At 41.9% G+C, this 18,104-nt stretch overlaps 1 protein-coding gene across 5 annotated transcripts; it reads left to right on the forward strand.

The window, feature by feature from the left end:
- Positions 1-539: 539 nt before the first annotated feature.
- On the forward strand, positions 540-17,540 carry tpd52 (tumor protein D52). 5 transcript variants are annotated; one of them, XM_035621001.2, is made up of 8 exons: positions 595-738; positions 7,768-8,072; positions 11,225-11,352; positions 11,947-12,095; positions 12,671-12,772; positions 14,073-14,114; positions 14,901-14,949; positions 15,652-17,540. In XM_035621001.2, the coding sequence occupies exons 2-8, from the start codon at positions 7,949-7,951 to the stop codon at positions 15,772-15,774; spliced, it is 717 nt and encodes a 238-aa protein (XP_035476894.1). In that variant the 5' UTR covers positions 595-738; positions 7,768-7,948; the 3' UTR covers positions 15,775-17,540. The 5 variants fall into 5 exon arrangements, with proteins under 5 accessions (XP_035476892.2, XP_035476894.1, XP_047186222.1 ...); XM_035620999.2 differs by lacking the exon at positions 7,768-8,072 and having other exon boundaries at positions 540-738; XM_035621003.2 differs by lacking the exon at positions 595-738 and having other exon boundaries at positions 7,798-8,007.
- Positions 17,541-18,104: the final 564 nt, after the last annotated feature.

Below are 18,104 nucleotides of genomic sequence, written 5' to 3' on the forward strand. Positions count from 1 at the left end.
TTAAGGATGTTGTTTTTCTACTAAATCTGTTTAAATATCTGTTAAAGTTCTGTTAACATGAACTCCCTAACTGTCTTCAAGTTCCAATGTTTTGATAGTGATAGAAATATCATGTAGTTAATCAAAAAATCCCCCTTTATCACTCAATTTGCATTATTTCATGTGTAGAACTTGAAAGATAATTTGATATAATTTAAAATAACCAATTAGATAAAATCACAAGATGAGTACATACAGTAATACACAATTGACAACATAAAAATATGTTCCAGAATAACGTAAAAATGTTTGTAATAATACAAAGAAATAAAACGCAGAGGTTGTCCCAAGAAATTCTCACAAAAGTGTCAAAATAAAAGCAGCTAAATAAATAATAATTGTGTATTATTATCTTGAAATAAGATAAGCATTTTTTTTATAAATATATGTTAGCTGAGTTAAAAAGGCCTGGTTCAACTTCGTGTTAATAATAATAAATAATAATTTAATCAAGTAAAAAAGACCGTTGCCATGCAGCTGCGCCGTGTTGATGGCTTTGATACACGTGCTCGCCTCTGTTTACACTGCTGCGTGCTGACGTCACGGCGCAGCCCCGCCCCGCACGGCGGGCTGCCTGGCAACATGAGGGAGCGGACAGGAAGGTCTGCGGCACCCGAGTGAGCAACCTGCACACTTCAGGACACACAAGCACGGCACCAGAGACCACGCTCGGCCGCACCATGGAGGATGCAGAGAAAGGTAATGGACCCCACGCTCGCACGTGTCAACTGCGCCAGTGTCGTCCCCGGTAACCGTTCGCACAGAGTGCGCTTCTGTCTCACAACGAAAGTTAGCAGAACTAGCTAACTTTGCCGCAGTGGGTAAACGTTGTCCGATGACAACATATGCTACTTTTCAAACTCGTAAAAGTCGGTGCATTTTTTTTTCTTCTTCTTCTTCTTCTTCTTCTTCTCATTGACATGTCAACGCCGATGCTGTAATGTTGGGAGACGCTAATGGAGGTCGACGTTTACCAAAAATAAATACATAAATAACACGGAAGTTCAATGTTGCACTGCATTTGTTCCAACATGTTGACACCCGATGAGCTACTTCAGTAAATCACAAACGAGGAAGTCGTTACTTCCATTTAAATAAAAACAATTGGGAAATGGGCCTACAGTTTGGCAGACACTTTAAGCTACACAATGGTTTGATTGCACACTTTATGATGAGCTGGTATTTTTTTATTTTTTTTATTTGGCCAAGCTGTTCAGTGACAGTGTGACAGCTGTGCACATAGGTGACACTATTTGTCAGTGTCACCCCTTTTTTTTTTTTTTGGAACAGCAAAGCCTGAACAAGTTTTTCGTTAAAAGTAGCACATTTCCTATTTTGCACCAGTCTATGTTCGAGGGCTGTGAAGTCTGTAGAGTGAAGTCGAAACAGGCCGCGAGGAAATGTGTGGGACTTCAAAGCATTTTAATGCAGAGTCAGTGAAGAGGACGTGAGAGTGTGAACTCTGCAAATGCATGTTTTACCTGTTGTCCCTGACTCCTGATCTCTCCTTCAACTTCCTGGACATTTCCATTCCTGCTAGGCAGCCGTCTGCTCTCTCATTCCTCTGCACCAGTGTCTTACTTAGTTTAGTTGATAGAAAGAGAGAGAAAACCCCCCACAGAGATTTATTTGTTCACTTCAAGGGGATGCTCGGTTCATTTCCAGTCTCCTGGTTTCAGAGATATCATTTCCTGACGTCTGCATGTTCGGCCCCAAGGTGAAACATTTTGTAGCAGAGGAAGCTGCAGCATATTTTGTATATTGACAGACACAGGGTCAAGTGGGCAACCTGTGACTGGTTGATAATTCATGCATATAAATACCAGTCTAAATTAAATATATGATAGTTCTGTCCACCTATGTGTCCTGTGTACATGTGCTCCGCATGGACGCAATAACAGAAATACTTACAAATACAGTTTCGCAAGCTAATTATCTGTTAGGTACAGATAAATAAAGATCAATAAAGTACATACATCTATTTATCTATCCATCTAGTCACTGTTGGTGTGGGACACCTTGTCTTGTGACCATTGGGCCTCTGTACAAGAGCTAGTTTCTGTGCTTTGTAAATTTTTCCTTTTAAAACATCACTTTTTCTCAATTGCGTGGTGCGCAACTGATGCATCGAGACTCCAGATAAAAAATATCACGTCTTCCTGTATCTCTAGAAGTGCTGCTGACTGATGTAAATCAAAATCACTGGAATACTTTTGCTTCCTTGTGGTTTGCAGGAGCCTCAGTCTCAGGCAAGTGCCATATAATCACTGTTGTATGCAAAATTAATGCAAATGTCAAACAACACAGTAAACAAACTTCTAAAGACTTCTAAACCTCTAAACTGTCTAAACAGAGCTAATATGTTGATTTGTTTGCTTCTTCTGTCCGCAGACGTAAAATCAAAGTGCTCACAGGACGTCTCTACATCACTGAGTCAATTCATTTGCTAGCTGTCATTGTGTAAATGTAAACGTCATCAAGTTGTCTTTTTTTTTGATGATCACACCGTCATGACAACTGTGAAGTTCACTTCAGTGTCAGACATTGCTGCTTTGATCTATGGTAATAGTATCCTGCCGCCATCTGTACCTGCGTCCTTCTTCCTCTTTTTCCTTGTCACTGTCATCTGTTGAGTGTCACTCTGCACTCTTTGCATCATTACAAACCTCCACTTTATACAATCTTTTTTTGTTTTGTTTAAGCAGTGTTTACCAGAGTTTCTCTCCACTTGTTTTTGTTTAGTACATGAAAAGATGAGGCAGGTCATTGAGCAGAGTGAGCGTTTAACTGTCCGAGGAGTGGAGTCTGCCCTGCTCGGATTGTGTGGAGTGTGGGTGACCTTGTTGATGATAAAGATTTCTATTTTGTGCATGATTCCCAACTGTTGAATTGAATGGGAGTTCCCAGTAGTGACTTTGGATCGCATGAATCCCGTTTCTGCTTGAGTAAAATTTTTTATTTTTGTACAGAGAAGAAATTATGTTCCATTATAATTTTTTTGCTATATTTGTTAGTTCATGAAGTGTGTTTTTGCATATTCCTCTAAACTCTAGATTCTCCTTAACAACTCCAGAAATTCTCGCAACGTGGGATTTCATTGTTTGATGAGAACATCACATCTGATCTTTAACTTTTGACTGTTTTGACGTATTTTGGTACTTTCTTCTCCTGTGACAGAAGTCTAATATTTTGGGCTCAGATCAGATGTTCAGAAATGTGACAGTCAGGCTGACCAGTCCATCTTGTTTTTCAACTCCGTCGTCTAATGAGATTGATGGGGAGCCGTGGCCAACATTTTTTGGCTTATTAGATTTAAACGAGGCACAACTAGATGCTTTCAGCTGCCACAGACAACTTCCTCCCGGCCACGTGTGTACAGCTGACATATTCAATTGAGAAATTTGTTTTCCCGAGATCAAAATTTTTCTTTCAAAATATATTTGCATGTGTTTAATGAAATGTGTTTAATATGACAGATTTCAATAAGCGTAAACTAATGGTTCATTTGGAGATTAGACTTGTGATCCTCAAAGTTTTGTCAAAATCCGGAAAAAATTAAGTGAGTTTTGTTGAGGAAAATCTCTCCTCTCCTCTCACAGAGACTGTGGAGATGAGTGTTTGGCGAGCCTATGCGAGGTCATCTTATCTTTGGCAGGCCGGGACAGTCGATGGTTAGTCGAAAGCCGTCTCTGGACGTTCTCGTCGCAGAATTTAGATCATAGTTGAAAGACATCTTGTAACAGAGGATTATTATGGAGATACAATGGAGCCATTTCTGTCTGTTTGATGATGACATTATTCTGAGAGATCTAAATACACCCACTGAGACGGGAGATGGGCAGGTTTTTGGGACACCATGCACTGACTGCATCATTTTTCCATTACAACTTAAAGGGGAACACATGGAAAAGCATACTAATGTAAATTTATTGACAAATGCACTAAGTACAGCATCAGCTATGCACATTTGTCATGATTTGTCAGTTTTGCAGTTCCAATACAACTCAGCAGTTATCTTTGTCTTATTTAAATGTAGGTGGATGTTTGTTTGCCAAAACCATACTGAGTTCACCTACACTTTAGAAACACGTGATCGTCAGTAGTCATTGTGGAACAAAATGGCACAATGAAACGTTTGAGTAAAAGACACTAAAATGGAGAAATATAATTACACATTGGCCATTTGAATCCTTCTGCTCTCTGTGCTTCTTTATGGTGAATTCTGCATTGACCCGTGAGTCTCGGCCAAGCTGAGCTCTCACCTGTGTGGTAGCTCTGGCCCCACACGCCATCTTCCAACATGACACTGTAGAGAGAAACTTTGGGCCTCACTGTCAAAGGGAACATAGTGAAAGTAGAAATCATTTTTATTATTCTCATGTTGTAGTTTAACAACATATAGTTTAGATTTATGAGCCAAATAGAATCAGATGTTGTAAATTTCTACGTTTTTAGAAATAAGCCATGCAATGCTTTATTTGCAGATAGAACCAGGTACTCAGCCATAATGTGGCGGCGACTGCAGAATTGGAAACTGGAGAAGTAAATTGTTTTCACGACACACAATCAGGAAGCAAATGCTAAATGCAGTGATGCATTTAAAAAAAAAAACCACAGTTATGTGGACATGGCCTAGGAATATTTATATTTAGTGTAACTGCAGACATCAAATCTTGTGTTTGAGAAAACCTTTCACCTCTTCCCAGTGTTTATCCAGCAGCTTCATTTTTACCACAGACGCGCGAGAACAGCATTAATCTTTATCATTTAACTCTTGACAATAAAACCAATAAGCCAATAATATTTCCCAAAATGTCAAACTATTTACTTTAATCAGCTTGTATCAAGATGCTTGTCTACAGAGAGCCCAGATGTATCCCATAGAAATATGTCCGTGAGAAGACTGAGGTGAAGCCGGAGCCGCGAGCTAAGATCATGACACTGGTTTTGTTCCGTCAAAGGAAAAGCAACTCTCTGCCCCTTCGCCTCACAGTTTTCCCATGATGCACATCTAATGGCGACTCTGTGGGCACGCTCCCTGCATTCACAGTCATCCACGTCTCATGACTCTTGTTGACGGCGAACCATGTGACAGGGTATGTCATGAATAGTAAGAAAATTGATCCCATGCTGCGCTGCATTAACCACTTAAAAATGGCTGTTTGTTCCCGTGGACCGGTGCCATGGGTCGGTTTTGTCTGCTTTTATCTGTTTTGTTTTAAAAATCAAACGCATCAAACGATCAAATCCAGGAGCACTCTGAAATGGAAGATTTGTTCATAGATAATTTTTTGAAGCTCCGTATGAGAAAGGATCTTTTTTTTATTTCATAAAATTTAGTAAGTCATGCAATTCAAGGCATACGAGTCATTTTGTTATAACAAGTGTCACATGAATAATTTGCCCATTTTTCTGGACAACCTGTTCAAAGCTGCAATCTTTTTTTCCGCCTCACAGTTCTTGGGCAAACAGGGGCGGGGTTGTGTGTGTTGGGGGTCATTGTTGTTCTGGCAGTGAGCTGGCAGCAGAGGTAGTCACAGAGCCATTTTGACACCTGCGTACAGGGAGAGTCAGCATTGTATTCTGCTGGGACAGGATGCCGCTGCCGCTGAAAGAGGCCAGTGGCCCGATTGGTGAGGAGTTAAGCAGAGAGGGAGTGACGTTGAGCTCATCCTGTTGGGAAGGCAGTCCAGTCTGAGTATTAATAAACATGATAGATGGAGTGGGACACAAAGCATGGTGTGTGTGATATAATGTTGCATAAAGCTTTTGAACAAAGATGAATCAAAAGACCGAAAGTGGAGATGAGCTGGCTAGGATTAGTTTGTTCCTGATTTTAGCCCATACGTGCATGTTGGCACGTTGACACAAGTGTTTTGAATGAGTGACTGTATGGGTTTCACTTCCTGGGCTGGACTTAATGAAGGAAAGCACAGTGCAATAGGGCCAGTGTCTACAGATCAGGGCGTAGTACAGTTACAGTAGTTAACCCACAGCATCTAACTTTCATTGTACAGGACACACACACACACACACACACACACACACACACACACACACACACACACACACACACACACACACATAGGGGCTTATTTGTCGTTAATGGCCTGTCTGTAACTGCCACTATAATGCCACATGCGGTTATGTTATCACATCATAATAATTTCAAATATAGTGAGTCAGGGATATGAATGTAACTGTTGTCACAAAGTTTCCTCTTCTGTGCAGCAGTGATATTTTCAAATCACTGAGATGCTGCTTTAACGAAATGCATGTGTTGTTCAAAATTAACTTGCAGCTCTGGAGAATGTTGTCAGGATGAGTACAGGTAAAATGAAATATAATTTCATTAAATCAAATACAATAGAACTATTCAAAGACGACTGGACACAGAAAACAAATTTACAGGAGTCAAAATGGAGAACTTTTAATATATTTTTTAGTACAATGCAGCTTTATCAGAAATTTGGAAACTTTTTCTCTTTGACGTGGATGATTGTGGAATTTGTCCTGCAGTGCTTCAGTGCTTCAGTGCTTCAGTGCTGTCCGTCTCGGGGTATTTCCTAGAGGAGATCACGGAAACACGCTCGTCTGGCTCCCGACAACAGAGGAATGTTCAGTACAGGACAACATGGTCTCTCTGCATCAGTTGCTCATCTGTTGTTCTTTTGACATTTGACATTTTTCAAGGCATTAAAAAATTACTGCCGGAATGTCACCAGGCCTTTAGTCTGCAGCCTTTAGTGATGCTGCTATCTATAAACACTGTATGAATGCATGTCAGTGACATGTAGCGTGTGACTTATTCTTATACTTTTCCTCTGTGCAGTTTGAAATCCTGCCTCATCTCCTATAGTGGGACATGACATGAAGGCTACTTTTATGATGTTGTGTTGATGATTAGACATTATACCGCACTTCATATATATCAAACATGCCTTTCAAAAGTCTTTTGGAGGTGAAATGATCAGTTGAAAACCTATACCAGCTCTTTGCTTTGGAAAATAAAATCATCTGATTGATAAAGATAATAATTAGTTGCAGGCCTAGTATGAGCACACACACTCACACACACACCACATAGACAACTGCTACCCAGCGTAGCCTCTGGCGTCCTCTCCCCTCCATTCGAGCTGAATAGCATTACTGCTCCACCAAGATGGACCGGCCACCCTGGATTAGCGCTTTGCTGTAATCTGGGACACTGCAGATTATGCTTTTCATCTAATGCCCCTCCACCACACACACACATCACGTGACCAGGCCACACAAATGGGAGCTCTTTTATTTCCCCCTTGGACGATGGATATGTGAGCGATGGAGGGGGGGAATTGACAGAGAGACCTGGGTGTATTGAAAGTGGATTGTCACGCAATGTCAGCAGCTGCACTAACAGTGGCTAGCATCTGACAGCGGCACTGATTGCGCAAATGGATGTTTGAGGGATGGACTCGGATATGTACTTTTTGGGATAACAGTGGAGAGGAAGAGTGTGTGTGCGCGTGTGTGTGTGTGTGTGTGTGTTCACAGGGAAAGAGTGTGTGTCTGCTGCAACAGCTGCTCGAAGGGAAAGGTAATTTATTAACAGCAACAAGGAGGAAGAGGGTTCACAGGACCTTGGCCTGCTGCAGATATGGAAAATGGAAAATTCTCACTCTGACCTTGTGAACACCTGAAAGCCAACGTAACACCTCCTCCCACACACATATACACACTTGGACATAGAGTGTGTGTGTGTGTGTGTGTGTGTCTGCCACCAGGACACTGTTAACAAGGAGACACAGAGGCGGCCAACACACGCCTGGATCACATGCAGGCAATCAGCACTCGGGACGGTTTTGCTGAGGTAGTGTGGTTTGGACGGAGGTGGTAGTCAGTGGCCAGCGGCACGGCACGCACTGCGAACATGGAGCCTCTGGAGGAATACCACTCTCCGTTTGACTTTGAACAAGGCGTCAACAGCAGGTACCTCTACCTCTCCCCGACTTACAGCGACACACCGCCCAGCTCGCCGGCTGTCAGAACCAGAGGTATCACACGGAGGAAAGGGAGGGGCTGGAGTGTGTGTGTGTGTGTGTGTGTGTGTGTGTGTGTGTGTGTGTGTGTGTGTGTGTGTGTGTGTGTGTGTGTGTGTGTGTGTGTGTGTGTGTGTGTGTGTGTGTGTGTGTGTGTGTGTGTGTGTGTGTGTGTGTGTGTGTGTGTGTGTGTGTGTGTGTGGAGAGACAGGAAGACATGGCTTTGGTTCATTGGACGGGAAGAATTTGGGGGAACACAAACTACAGGGGGGAGGGGACGTGATAATTTGTTGTGGCGTGTGTAACAGCTTTTGCCAATTTCATGTTTACTTTCATGCAGTAAACAATTTCTGTTCTTTTATTTTTATTTTGTTGATTTATGAAAATTATCACCCTTGAAAAATGAGATTCAACTCATTCTTGCCATGGTTATTGTTACTTAATTGCTTCATTCATCAGCTGTCTTGTCTTCATCGAAGTTCAGTTTGACTCCATTCAACATTGATTCAGTTAAGAGGTGTTTCAGTTACCATACCAATTTTGCCATAATATAAAAGACCTTCTCAGAAAATCAATGCTATAAAATGGAAAATCACTCATCTGGGGCATTATTGAAATAGTTATGTTTACTTTAAGAATTAACCCCAAGCAGTGACTTTAATGTTTTTTTTATTTAACATTTCTTTAACACTCTTAAAGAGAGTAACACTCTTTGTCAAGTCAACAACCCTGACTAGTGAAACAAATCCAATATATTAACCAAATATACATATCCTCTGTGTGTAATTGACAATAACTTATTGCCAGTTTTAATAAGAAATATCTAACGTTTTTCTTTCACTATATCGTTTTTTCTCTCTCTTGCTCTCAGCACCTAGTGAAAAAAATGCAACTCCAAGGCATACATTCACCCATGAGACACCTCCATACTCAGACACACACAGACCACACATCGCTGCCTGCAGGAAAGTATTACACCATTTTAACGAGCAGATAACCTCGGTGAGGAGTCAGCCCACAGAACCTGTTCTCCTCGAAACCTGAGGAGGTGCCTAACGTTCACCATATTTAAAAAAAAAAAAAAAAAACTTTTTTGTTTTGGGAATCAAATCAGATTGAAACTCAGTTCCCGAGCAGCACAATGCAGACCATCAAAAATAAAAGAATGCGGCACTGAGGAAGAGAGATTTGTCCTTTTAGTGGCTGAGGCACAGCTATAAAGGGGAAGTGTCCATTACACAAGTCCGTGTGTGTGTGTGTGTGTGTGTGCGCGCGTGCGTGCGTGTGTGGGGAGAGGAGAGGGCAAATGTAAGACAAGAAAGAGAGACGGATGAGGGGGAAAGAGCTCGAGGGCAGATGAAGTGTAACACTTGAGTGGAGCAGTGAGTTGGTTTCAGGGCCGAGAAGAGAATTTCCTCTGTATTTCTTGTCACCAAATTACTGTAATGCCCGGCCGCATCCATCTCTGTAATTTCTTTTTTTATTATCACAGATTTCCCGCAAGGTCTGCCCTATTTTGACGTACAGATATTTCCCCTTGAGATCCAATCTGCTCTGCTTATTCCCATGGCGTTAATTAAATGCAAAGACGAGTAACGCCACACCCCGGCTCTCAGTTTAGGAAAACACGTTGTGATCGGAAAAGGCCGAGAAATTTTCATTCCACCAGTAGCTCTAACGACAAGTTGCTCAGAGATTCCAGTGTTGTCTTGGTGGGAGTATATATACATATGTTGCTCGGTTCTTTTTGGTATCTCTGTCCTCAGCAAACATCCATCCGTCTTAGCTAAAATGTTTTGAAAGAACAGGGAGTATTCGGTGGGTGACAAGAAAGAGAGAGGACGGCTGCCAAGTGTGTGGAATGAGGTGGGAGGAGGGGATACAGGGGTTTGTTTAGTGAAACGAGGAATTCAAGGGATATGTCTCGTATCTATTAGTTTGTGAAAATAGACTTTAATTGACATGGTGTAATGTTAAAGCATTCTTGAGAGGGAAAGATGTATTCATACAGTAAGTAACGAGTTAAAGTACAGTCAGCCTCTCTTTAGAAGAGCCCGACCCATGTGGATTTTTGGGGGCCGATGCCGATAGTAGGCCATGTTTTTTGTATAGAAGACAATAATAACATCATCGACCAAATGCAGAACGACATAGTTTTGTTTATTTAGTAGGTAATTAAGACTCATGGTTTCATGTAATCTACTCTCAGGCTTGTTTTGTCTCTCATCATCAATGTACTTCACAGTCCCGTGTCTACTCCTGCTGAGATAACGATATAAGAAATGTATCCCCTGCCAGTTTCTTTTTGCCTCCCTCCCCTAACACTGTTTTATTCAGCTCTTTGGTTTTTCTCTTTTTCCTTTATTCTGAAACACAAGGGCAGACTAGATGAAAAGAGAATTCAGGGGGGCTCAAAACATCCTCACCCGCTGTCTTCCTTTTGACTGACAGACCGTGTTCTGTCCTGCTGTCTGAGCCCAGGATGTCTCCATCTAGAAGGGTCTCTTCTATTATTGATGCTCTTCTGCTGCTGCTCTGCCAGAGACGGCAACATCAAAAGACGAGTGTGTACGGTGCTCACTGTAAATGTTGTGTGTGGAGTGTACGGGGTGTTTTCTGCTGCTGTACAGAGACACCTCCTCCTAAAACACCTCAAGCGAGCAAACTCTTGTGGATGGAGCATGAGAATGTGTCCACATATACTACAGGTGATGTAAGAAGTTGGGTATTAGATACTTTTTGCTCTGCTTGTGATTTCTCCCTCTAAAAAATAGTATACGTTTTTTTAATACTAGAATGATTAAATTGATTTCTCTGCTCTTTTATATTTCACGCAAATCTTTTGCCTGAGTTCAAATATTTCAACCTGAGCGGATGAAGGGAAGGACATATACTTCACATCTTTCCGTGTCTTTGGATTAACTTTGTACTGTATACAATCTCATTGCCCGAATAATTACCTTCCCTTTTAGTCTGAATGCACCGTAAGAATGAAAGCTTGTGTCATCCTTTCTTCTCCTCGTCCTCCAGAGGAACATCTTGCCTCCCCACTTGTTCGTTGGTAAAACACAGGCACCAACATGTGAACATGCCTGGGGGGAAAAAAAATGAAAAAATCCTACACACGACATGCCATTTGAGAAATGTTCCCTTGTTTTGCCTACCAGGTCACCAGCAGCATCCGGACTCGGTCCCGGAGATGGGAGAAGATGCGGTGACGTCCGTCGGGCCCTCTCCCCTTCCGCCCGCCATGACGGAGGAGGAGCGCCAGGAGCTGCAGGAAGAGTTGTTCAAGGTCAGCAGGGGTCAGGGATTAAAGAGTCAACATGACTGCTCCAACACCTGATCTTGCAAATAGTTGAAAGGGGTTAGGATTATTACAACTGTATGTATACACTAGTTTGATTGCAGTTTTTCTACCTGGTTTTAACTCTTAATCGATACTTTGAGGAAGCCAGGCTGTTTGTGCTTTTTACATGTTTTGGCCCAACGTGTCTGATCCAACCATTTAGCTCGCTTTACATGTCAGATTTCTAAAATCTAAAATCTCCTTGATTGAGATTTTGTTCACAGAAAAGGGCGTCAATTTTCTTTTTTTTCTTCTTTTTTTACAAATCCCATGAAATCACCAAAATCCAAAGTACGTTAAAAGTCCAACATTATGTCTGGGGCACTGAGCCCTAAGCCCACCGGTTTATAGCAAGTCATGAATATATTTTTGTATTATTTTTTTTACTATCTCGGTTTTACTATAATAAAACGGCTGGACACTAGTCAAACGGGAGAAAATAGTCATTGGTTTTTCGAGTTTTCATATGGAAAATATAGAATATCAGCAGGTTTACCCTTTAACCGAGAAAAAAGTGATTATTGATTACTATTTTTTTAGGTAGAGGACGAGATCCAGACTCTGTCGCAGGTTCTTGCAGCCAAGGAGAGGCAGTTGGCGGACATCAAGAGGAAGCTGGGCATCACACCTCTGAATGAGCTGAAACAGAACATCACCAAAACCTGGCAGGAGGTCACCACCTCCACAGCGTACGTACTCGGCCGCCCACCAAAGTCTGCTGCTGTTTGACCACAAAAAAAAACGCACAATAATCTGCTTCTTACATAAGACGCCGTCCATATCCGCTTTTGTCAATTGATTTAAAGCTGATTACACACACCATGTCACTTGCCCTTTAAAATAAAATAAAAGAACTCGTGACAAACAGCTTCCATGTCCACCAACATATGCATCATTGTTCTCTACTTGTCTGATCATGAGATTTTTTTTCTCCGTATCGGAATTTCCCTGAAAACATGTAACTGTCTGCAGCGTTGAGAAAAAGGTGCCTTCACCGTCTGAACAATGAGGAAGAAGAAGACGCCAGTGCCCCTGACGGGTCGTCTGTGGCCGGGGTGAAACCGTTTGATTCACCCGTTTCACGTCAGAGGAAATGAGCAACATTCTGATTCTTTCAGGCTTTTTTTAAAATGAAAAAGACATTTAGGATTAGTCCTGACCTTGATGCCTCGCATCAGTCTTTGATCTCTCAGACTCTTTTCATCGCTCTCATATCCTCTCTCCCCCCCTCGCTCACTCTCTGTCTCCAACTTCTCTCTTTCAGCTATAGGAGGACGTCTGAAACGCTCTCTCAGGCGAGTCTGAAGGCCACGACAGCTTTCTCCAGTGTGGGCTCAGCCATCACCCGGAAGCTCGAGGATGTCAGGTGAGACTGAGAAGAGACATTAGTTAAATCACATATCCAGCAACATCATTTTTAAAAAGAGCACAGTGTCCATTGTGTATGTGTTCACTGTTTTGCTGCTCACATAAAGGAGCAACCAGTGATTTATTTCCAAAAAAATTATCTCATGTAGCTACAGTATACAAGTGTCAGTAATTGTTTTACAATGAAAAAAGAAAAGTCTGGTTTAAAGAGGATTTCAAACTGAAACCGCATCTTTATGCGGTATATTGCTACAACATCAGTTTATTAAGACGAAAAACATGTAAAAACTGTGTGGCGTGCGTGCGTGCATGTCTGCCTGTGCTGGGACTGTGCTCACTAATCAACCACCCGCCCCCGCTCCCCCTGAGAGCAGCTAGTGCCACACATGGGATGTAATTTTCGTGAGAAACGCTGCTTGAAGTTATTAATACTAACTTTATTAGGATTGAGAAACACCACTTTGAAGTTAAAGGAAAATTACACCTATTCTTTTATTTTTTTGCACACAAAAAACAAATAGCTACAAAAAGCTGATTTTCAAAAGCCCATCTTTTATAACTTTACATTTCACATCGTCTCCCGCTTTTATCTTTAATCCTAATTAATAAATGCACACACAATGTGTTGTATCTACTGAATTCATGCCAGAAGTCGTCGCATTTTGCTTCAAAGCAAAAGACATCTTATATAACGCGTGGCAGCACATTACTGTTGATTTTTCCTGGTCAAAAAGGGCTTTGAAAAACCAACAACGGATTGTTCCATTAGAGATATTGCTCCATTTGACCCCTCTGCCACCACCTCCTCCCCCCCAATGGGTCCTAATCTGTCTTCTCTCCTGTCATTCTTCTTCTCTCTGGATTACTGAGCTGCAAACAAGATTATTAGGCCCCTTCAAAGCTGCAGTGTGCAGAGAATCGCAGCCTCGCGGATGAGCTACCACACAGAGCTAGTTTGGGCGAGGGGGGAGGGGGGCCCGAGGAGCGAGCTGACAACGGTCAAAGGGGGAGTTGTGTGTGTTTGATGACAAGATATTCCCCCCATAATACACAGGATTAGCACATACCCCCTGCGTTAATACACAATTGATCTTAATAGGATAAAACTGGATTTATAGGATTTATACACTTGGCAGAACACCCACTGCCCTTTGAACACCCAGTAGAATAAATGAGGGTCTGTACTGTGTGTTGTGTTTGCAAATGTGTGCCTGTCTTTCTTTGTAAAAAACTGTCCTAACTCTGCTGAGACCACCACCACTAACGCCTCCTTTCTTCTCTGTAATGCTGTCGGATAGCACACGCTCATTACAACACTCGGCTAGTATGCCCGTCATGAGGTAAGGGGGGACCCCAGGCTAGTTTGTGTTAATGTGGCTGGCACACACAGCTGTTGAGATGCAAGCGTTCAATAAAACATGAGAAAGGCTGCAGAATGTTTGTTTCACTACTTGTAGTAAAAAAAAACAAAAAAAATGGTTCGGATTTAGCTCTGTTTTTTTAATGTAATAGAATAACAAGCATTACGTTAATAAAACATGTTCTAAGTGTGTTAGAGGTCCTGCAAAAGAATCTTGTCAAAAATACTGAGATAAAAGTAGGGATCAATCACACGAGTTTGGAAACGCCAACCTCCAGAAAACATTTTTTTTTGCACAACTAGAAATGAGTTCTCTCCACTAATTACTAAGAAAATATCAATTTCTCTCTCTCTCTCTCTCTCTCTCTCTCTCTCGTGTTTAATGAGACAGAGGTTCCGGTTGTGTCAGCTGCAAACACTGATTGTTTTCATTATTGATCATCCTGCAGATTATTTACCAGATCAGTCTGTTACATATACAGAGAGAATAGAACCACTAAATGTAATGGGGTTTTTTTATATACATCTGTGTTACAGTAGGTTTCTCTGCAAATATGAGTTTTTCTTGACATTGTCTCGGGTCACTTTAGGTAACGTGACCTCTTAAAAGGTGTGATCACGGCGGGTGTCCTGCTCTCTTTCTCCTTCTGAGGGCGAGACCTCTTGTCTGTGCTTTCACTTTCCAAAATTTAAGTGCGAGCGTATCAGCATGACAGATGAAGTTCATTTTGTCACCCATTCTTATGTGTCTGTTTCTCCCTCACAGGAATGCACAAACTTTCAAGTCATTTGAGGAGAAAGTGGAGACTTTGAAGGTAATCGATTAAAACGGCTACCCACACTTTGAGGTATAACCTCTCTAGCTCTGGCTGTTCTCTATGGAGAGGCATCTGATTTCAGATGGTAGTGATGATGATGATGATGTTCCATGTTTGGAAAGTTCTTGTCTTTGCAGCAGTCGGTTTTGAAAAGAACTGCTCACATCAGTAGGTTGAGATGCAAACTACCGTGCACGTCTCCTCCTTTTCTTTTTTTTTCATTCATGAATTGCCTCGTGTGCCAGATCAAACTGTCTCACGGGTTGCACCGCTTCCCCTCCACCCCTGAAACTAAAGATCTAACATCCTAACATTTGTAAGTCATGCCAGACCTGATTAGTCCACTGGAGCAGTTTCTTCTGAATACAGAATGGAGTGTGCTATATTGCATATATAATTGCTCATAAATTGAATTTTTCATTTTTCATTTTCAGAGGAAGATTGTATCATTTCCTCTTTGAAAAGTTATATTTGTCAGGCTTTCAATAGATAATATTAAAAAGCTAGATACTTGGCATAGTTGTTATTTTAGGTAGAAGGACATTTGACAATTTGTGTGTATTTGGAAATTTATCTTCATTTTTTTCTTTTCTTGTGTGTGTGTGTGTGTGTGTGTAAATGTTGTGTTAACTTGGATGACTTTAACAACAATATTTTTTGGGGGTTGTATTTTTCCTCCTGTTTTCTCCTCTGCTTCAGACTAAGATGACCCCGGCAGTGTCCACCAGTGACCCCCATGACCAGGAGAGCCCCGACCCAACCCCCGAGTCTTTTGTCAATCAGCCAGAGGTCTCGCCCACTCCGGAGACGCCGATGCACTGAGACCCGACTAACCCCTTCCCGCCCCCCCTCTCTTCTGACCAGCCCAACCACCCATCCCTTCCTCCACACTTGACTCCCTGACCCCTGGAACATCGACACGTTCCGCTTAAACTCCTTGTGCCAGCGTCTCCTTTTGTTGCAAACAAATGAGCTGCCCGGGCCGTCTCTTTGTGTTCTAATTGTCAGGGCTGTTTGGTCTGACACGCGCGGACACTAGTTCACCAGTGTGGAAGCTGAGTGCAGGGGGTGGGCTGGGTGCACGGCATGTGGTCTCGTGTCGGTCGCATGTTGTTGAGTGTGTTCTCGGCTCGCTACCGTTTGACTTTCTCACTCTCCATTTTCCCTCTGCGCCCCGTCGTTCGCTGCCTGTTGTCTAACCAGATAAAGCTCAGATGCCAAATGTGTTCCTATTTTGTTTTTCTTTATCAAAGTTTTTCCACATTCTGCGTTTGTTTGCATGAAGAAAACTGCAGACATAGGAAACATTCACGCTTTACTTTGTGTGTGAACCAGGCAGTTGTTGGCTTATTGCTTCTGCATGCCACTTTATTGTATGCTGGATTTATTGTTATTACAAGCACTTGTTTTTGTGTGCCACTATTTTAGGGATTTACTTTGTGTTACCTTTATGGCGCCAACCTTTATTTCCTTTTCTTCACTGTATTAATTTTAGGGACACCATACAATGATAAAGTAGTCTAACACTGTGTTCAAAATGTGAATTTAATGCCTTCTTTTTTTCTTGTCATGGAGCTACAACAGTTTGTATAATGTGACCCACTAGTGCCGGGGCGCTGCTGAGCTGAGCTGTCTTCAAAGCTGGCATTTCAAAAACACATGTCCAAATAAATAGAATTAGACAGTTAACAGGAAAAAAACAGCCGAGATCATGAGAACTGAGGCGGAGCAAACACACACAGTCGGGGCTCAGCCTTGACCAGAGCCAGTATCAATATTTAAACACTAGTCCATTGTTTCTGTTGGGGAGGTTACACCTGAACTCCCCCAGGGCAACAGACCACTCCACTGGATGTTCATTTATACACTGATACAGGATCATAATAATAATAATATAGTAGAGGAGAATGTGCCAAATTGACCAATAATATATATTTTTTTTCTCTTCCCGTCCTGTTAATTCTTTTGAGATGTTTCTGTGAAATTGCACGAAATTATCCAAATCTTCTTCTTTTGATAGTCTTGGCAAACTGCAGGATTATATACAGTATTTGCAAAAAAGAAGAGAGAAAAAACAAACAAAATACATTTTCACTATCATGATGCTTCATATGATTATATCCTAAAAAACTGCTGTTAGACTACTGAACAAGTACTTTCTCCGGACACTTTAACCAAACAAACAGAGGACCCCCCTCCCTGCTGGGACACGACCGGCCTGGCACAAGTCTTCCCCTGGTGGTCGACAACCGGCTCGACATGAATCTGCTCTCCCAGCAGCGGCCTTTTAAACCCTCAGTGATTTAAATCCCCACACGCTGACTGGAGGATCAGTCGGCCGGGAGAACGCCACATAAGAACACGGATCAAGGGGGGGGGGGGGATTCAACCTTGACAGCAGTCAGGGTTTAACAGTAATATAGTATGTCATGATGTCCTCATATAACATTCACTCTCCAGCCACGACTTTAAAAAATCTTTAATTCTATTTGTAATAAACAGGATAAGGGTGATGTGCCTGATTTGTTTGGTTCTTTACTGGAACAGTGAAGTAGAGAAATTCATCCCGATTAAAAGATTCCTCACGACACGATGTCATCTGTCTTTACGTTCGAGTGTGGAGGTGAAAATGGCAATTCTATCATTTTATTATACAGTTGCTCAGGTGCAGCCCTCGACTATGTATGGTTCATTGTAATGAAGGATGTTATATTTTTACCTTCTCAGTGTGTGTGTGTGTGTACTATAGGAGAACACATTTGAGTTACACTTCAGGGGGTTATGAAGATGATAATACTTTAAAAAAAAAAAAAAATCTGAGGGCAAAACTAAACCTCAATCGACTGCACTGTCGAATTTGTCCACAAGAGGGCAGCCAAGAACAGACGCTGCACACGATGACTCCATCTTTCACAGCATCCAGACTGAACCGACTCAAAGTTATGAGCTGGTGACTCTTAGATGGTATTTTTCTAGAAGACAACCTTACAAGAGGAGCATTCAGTTAGAAGTCTAGTTCTCTGACTGAGTGAGAGGTCCAACACAACAAGCTAAAAAACAGTTCAGACACTTTGGGCTATTTCACATGAGGATTTTTTCTTTCTTTCTGTTTTGTGTTATGTTCGCCCTTCTCTCAGGTCTGAAGTGGGCAG

Source organism: Scophthalmus maximus, chromosome 22 (genome assembly GCF_022379125.1).
Source record: "Scophthalmus maximus strain ysfricsl-2021 chromosome 22, ASM2237912v1, whole genome shotgun sequence".
In the NCBI taxonomy this organism is placed as follows: domain Eukaryota; kingdom Metazoa; phylum Chordata; class Actinopteri; order Pleuronectiformes; family Scophthalmidae; genus Scophthalmus; species Scophthalmus maximus.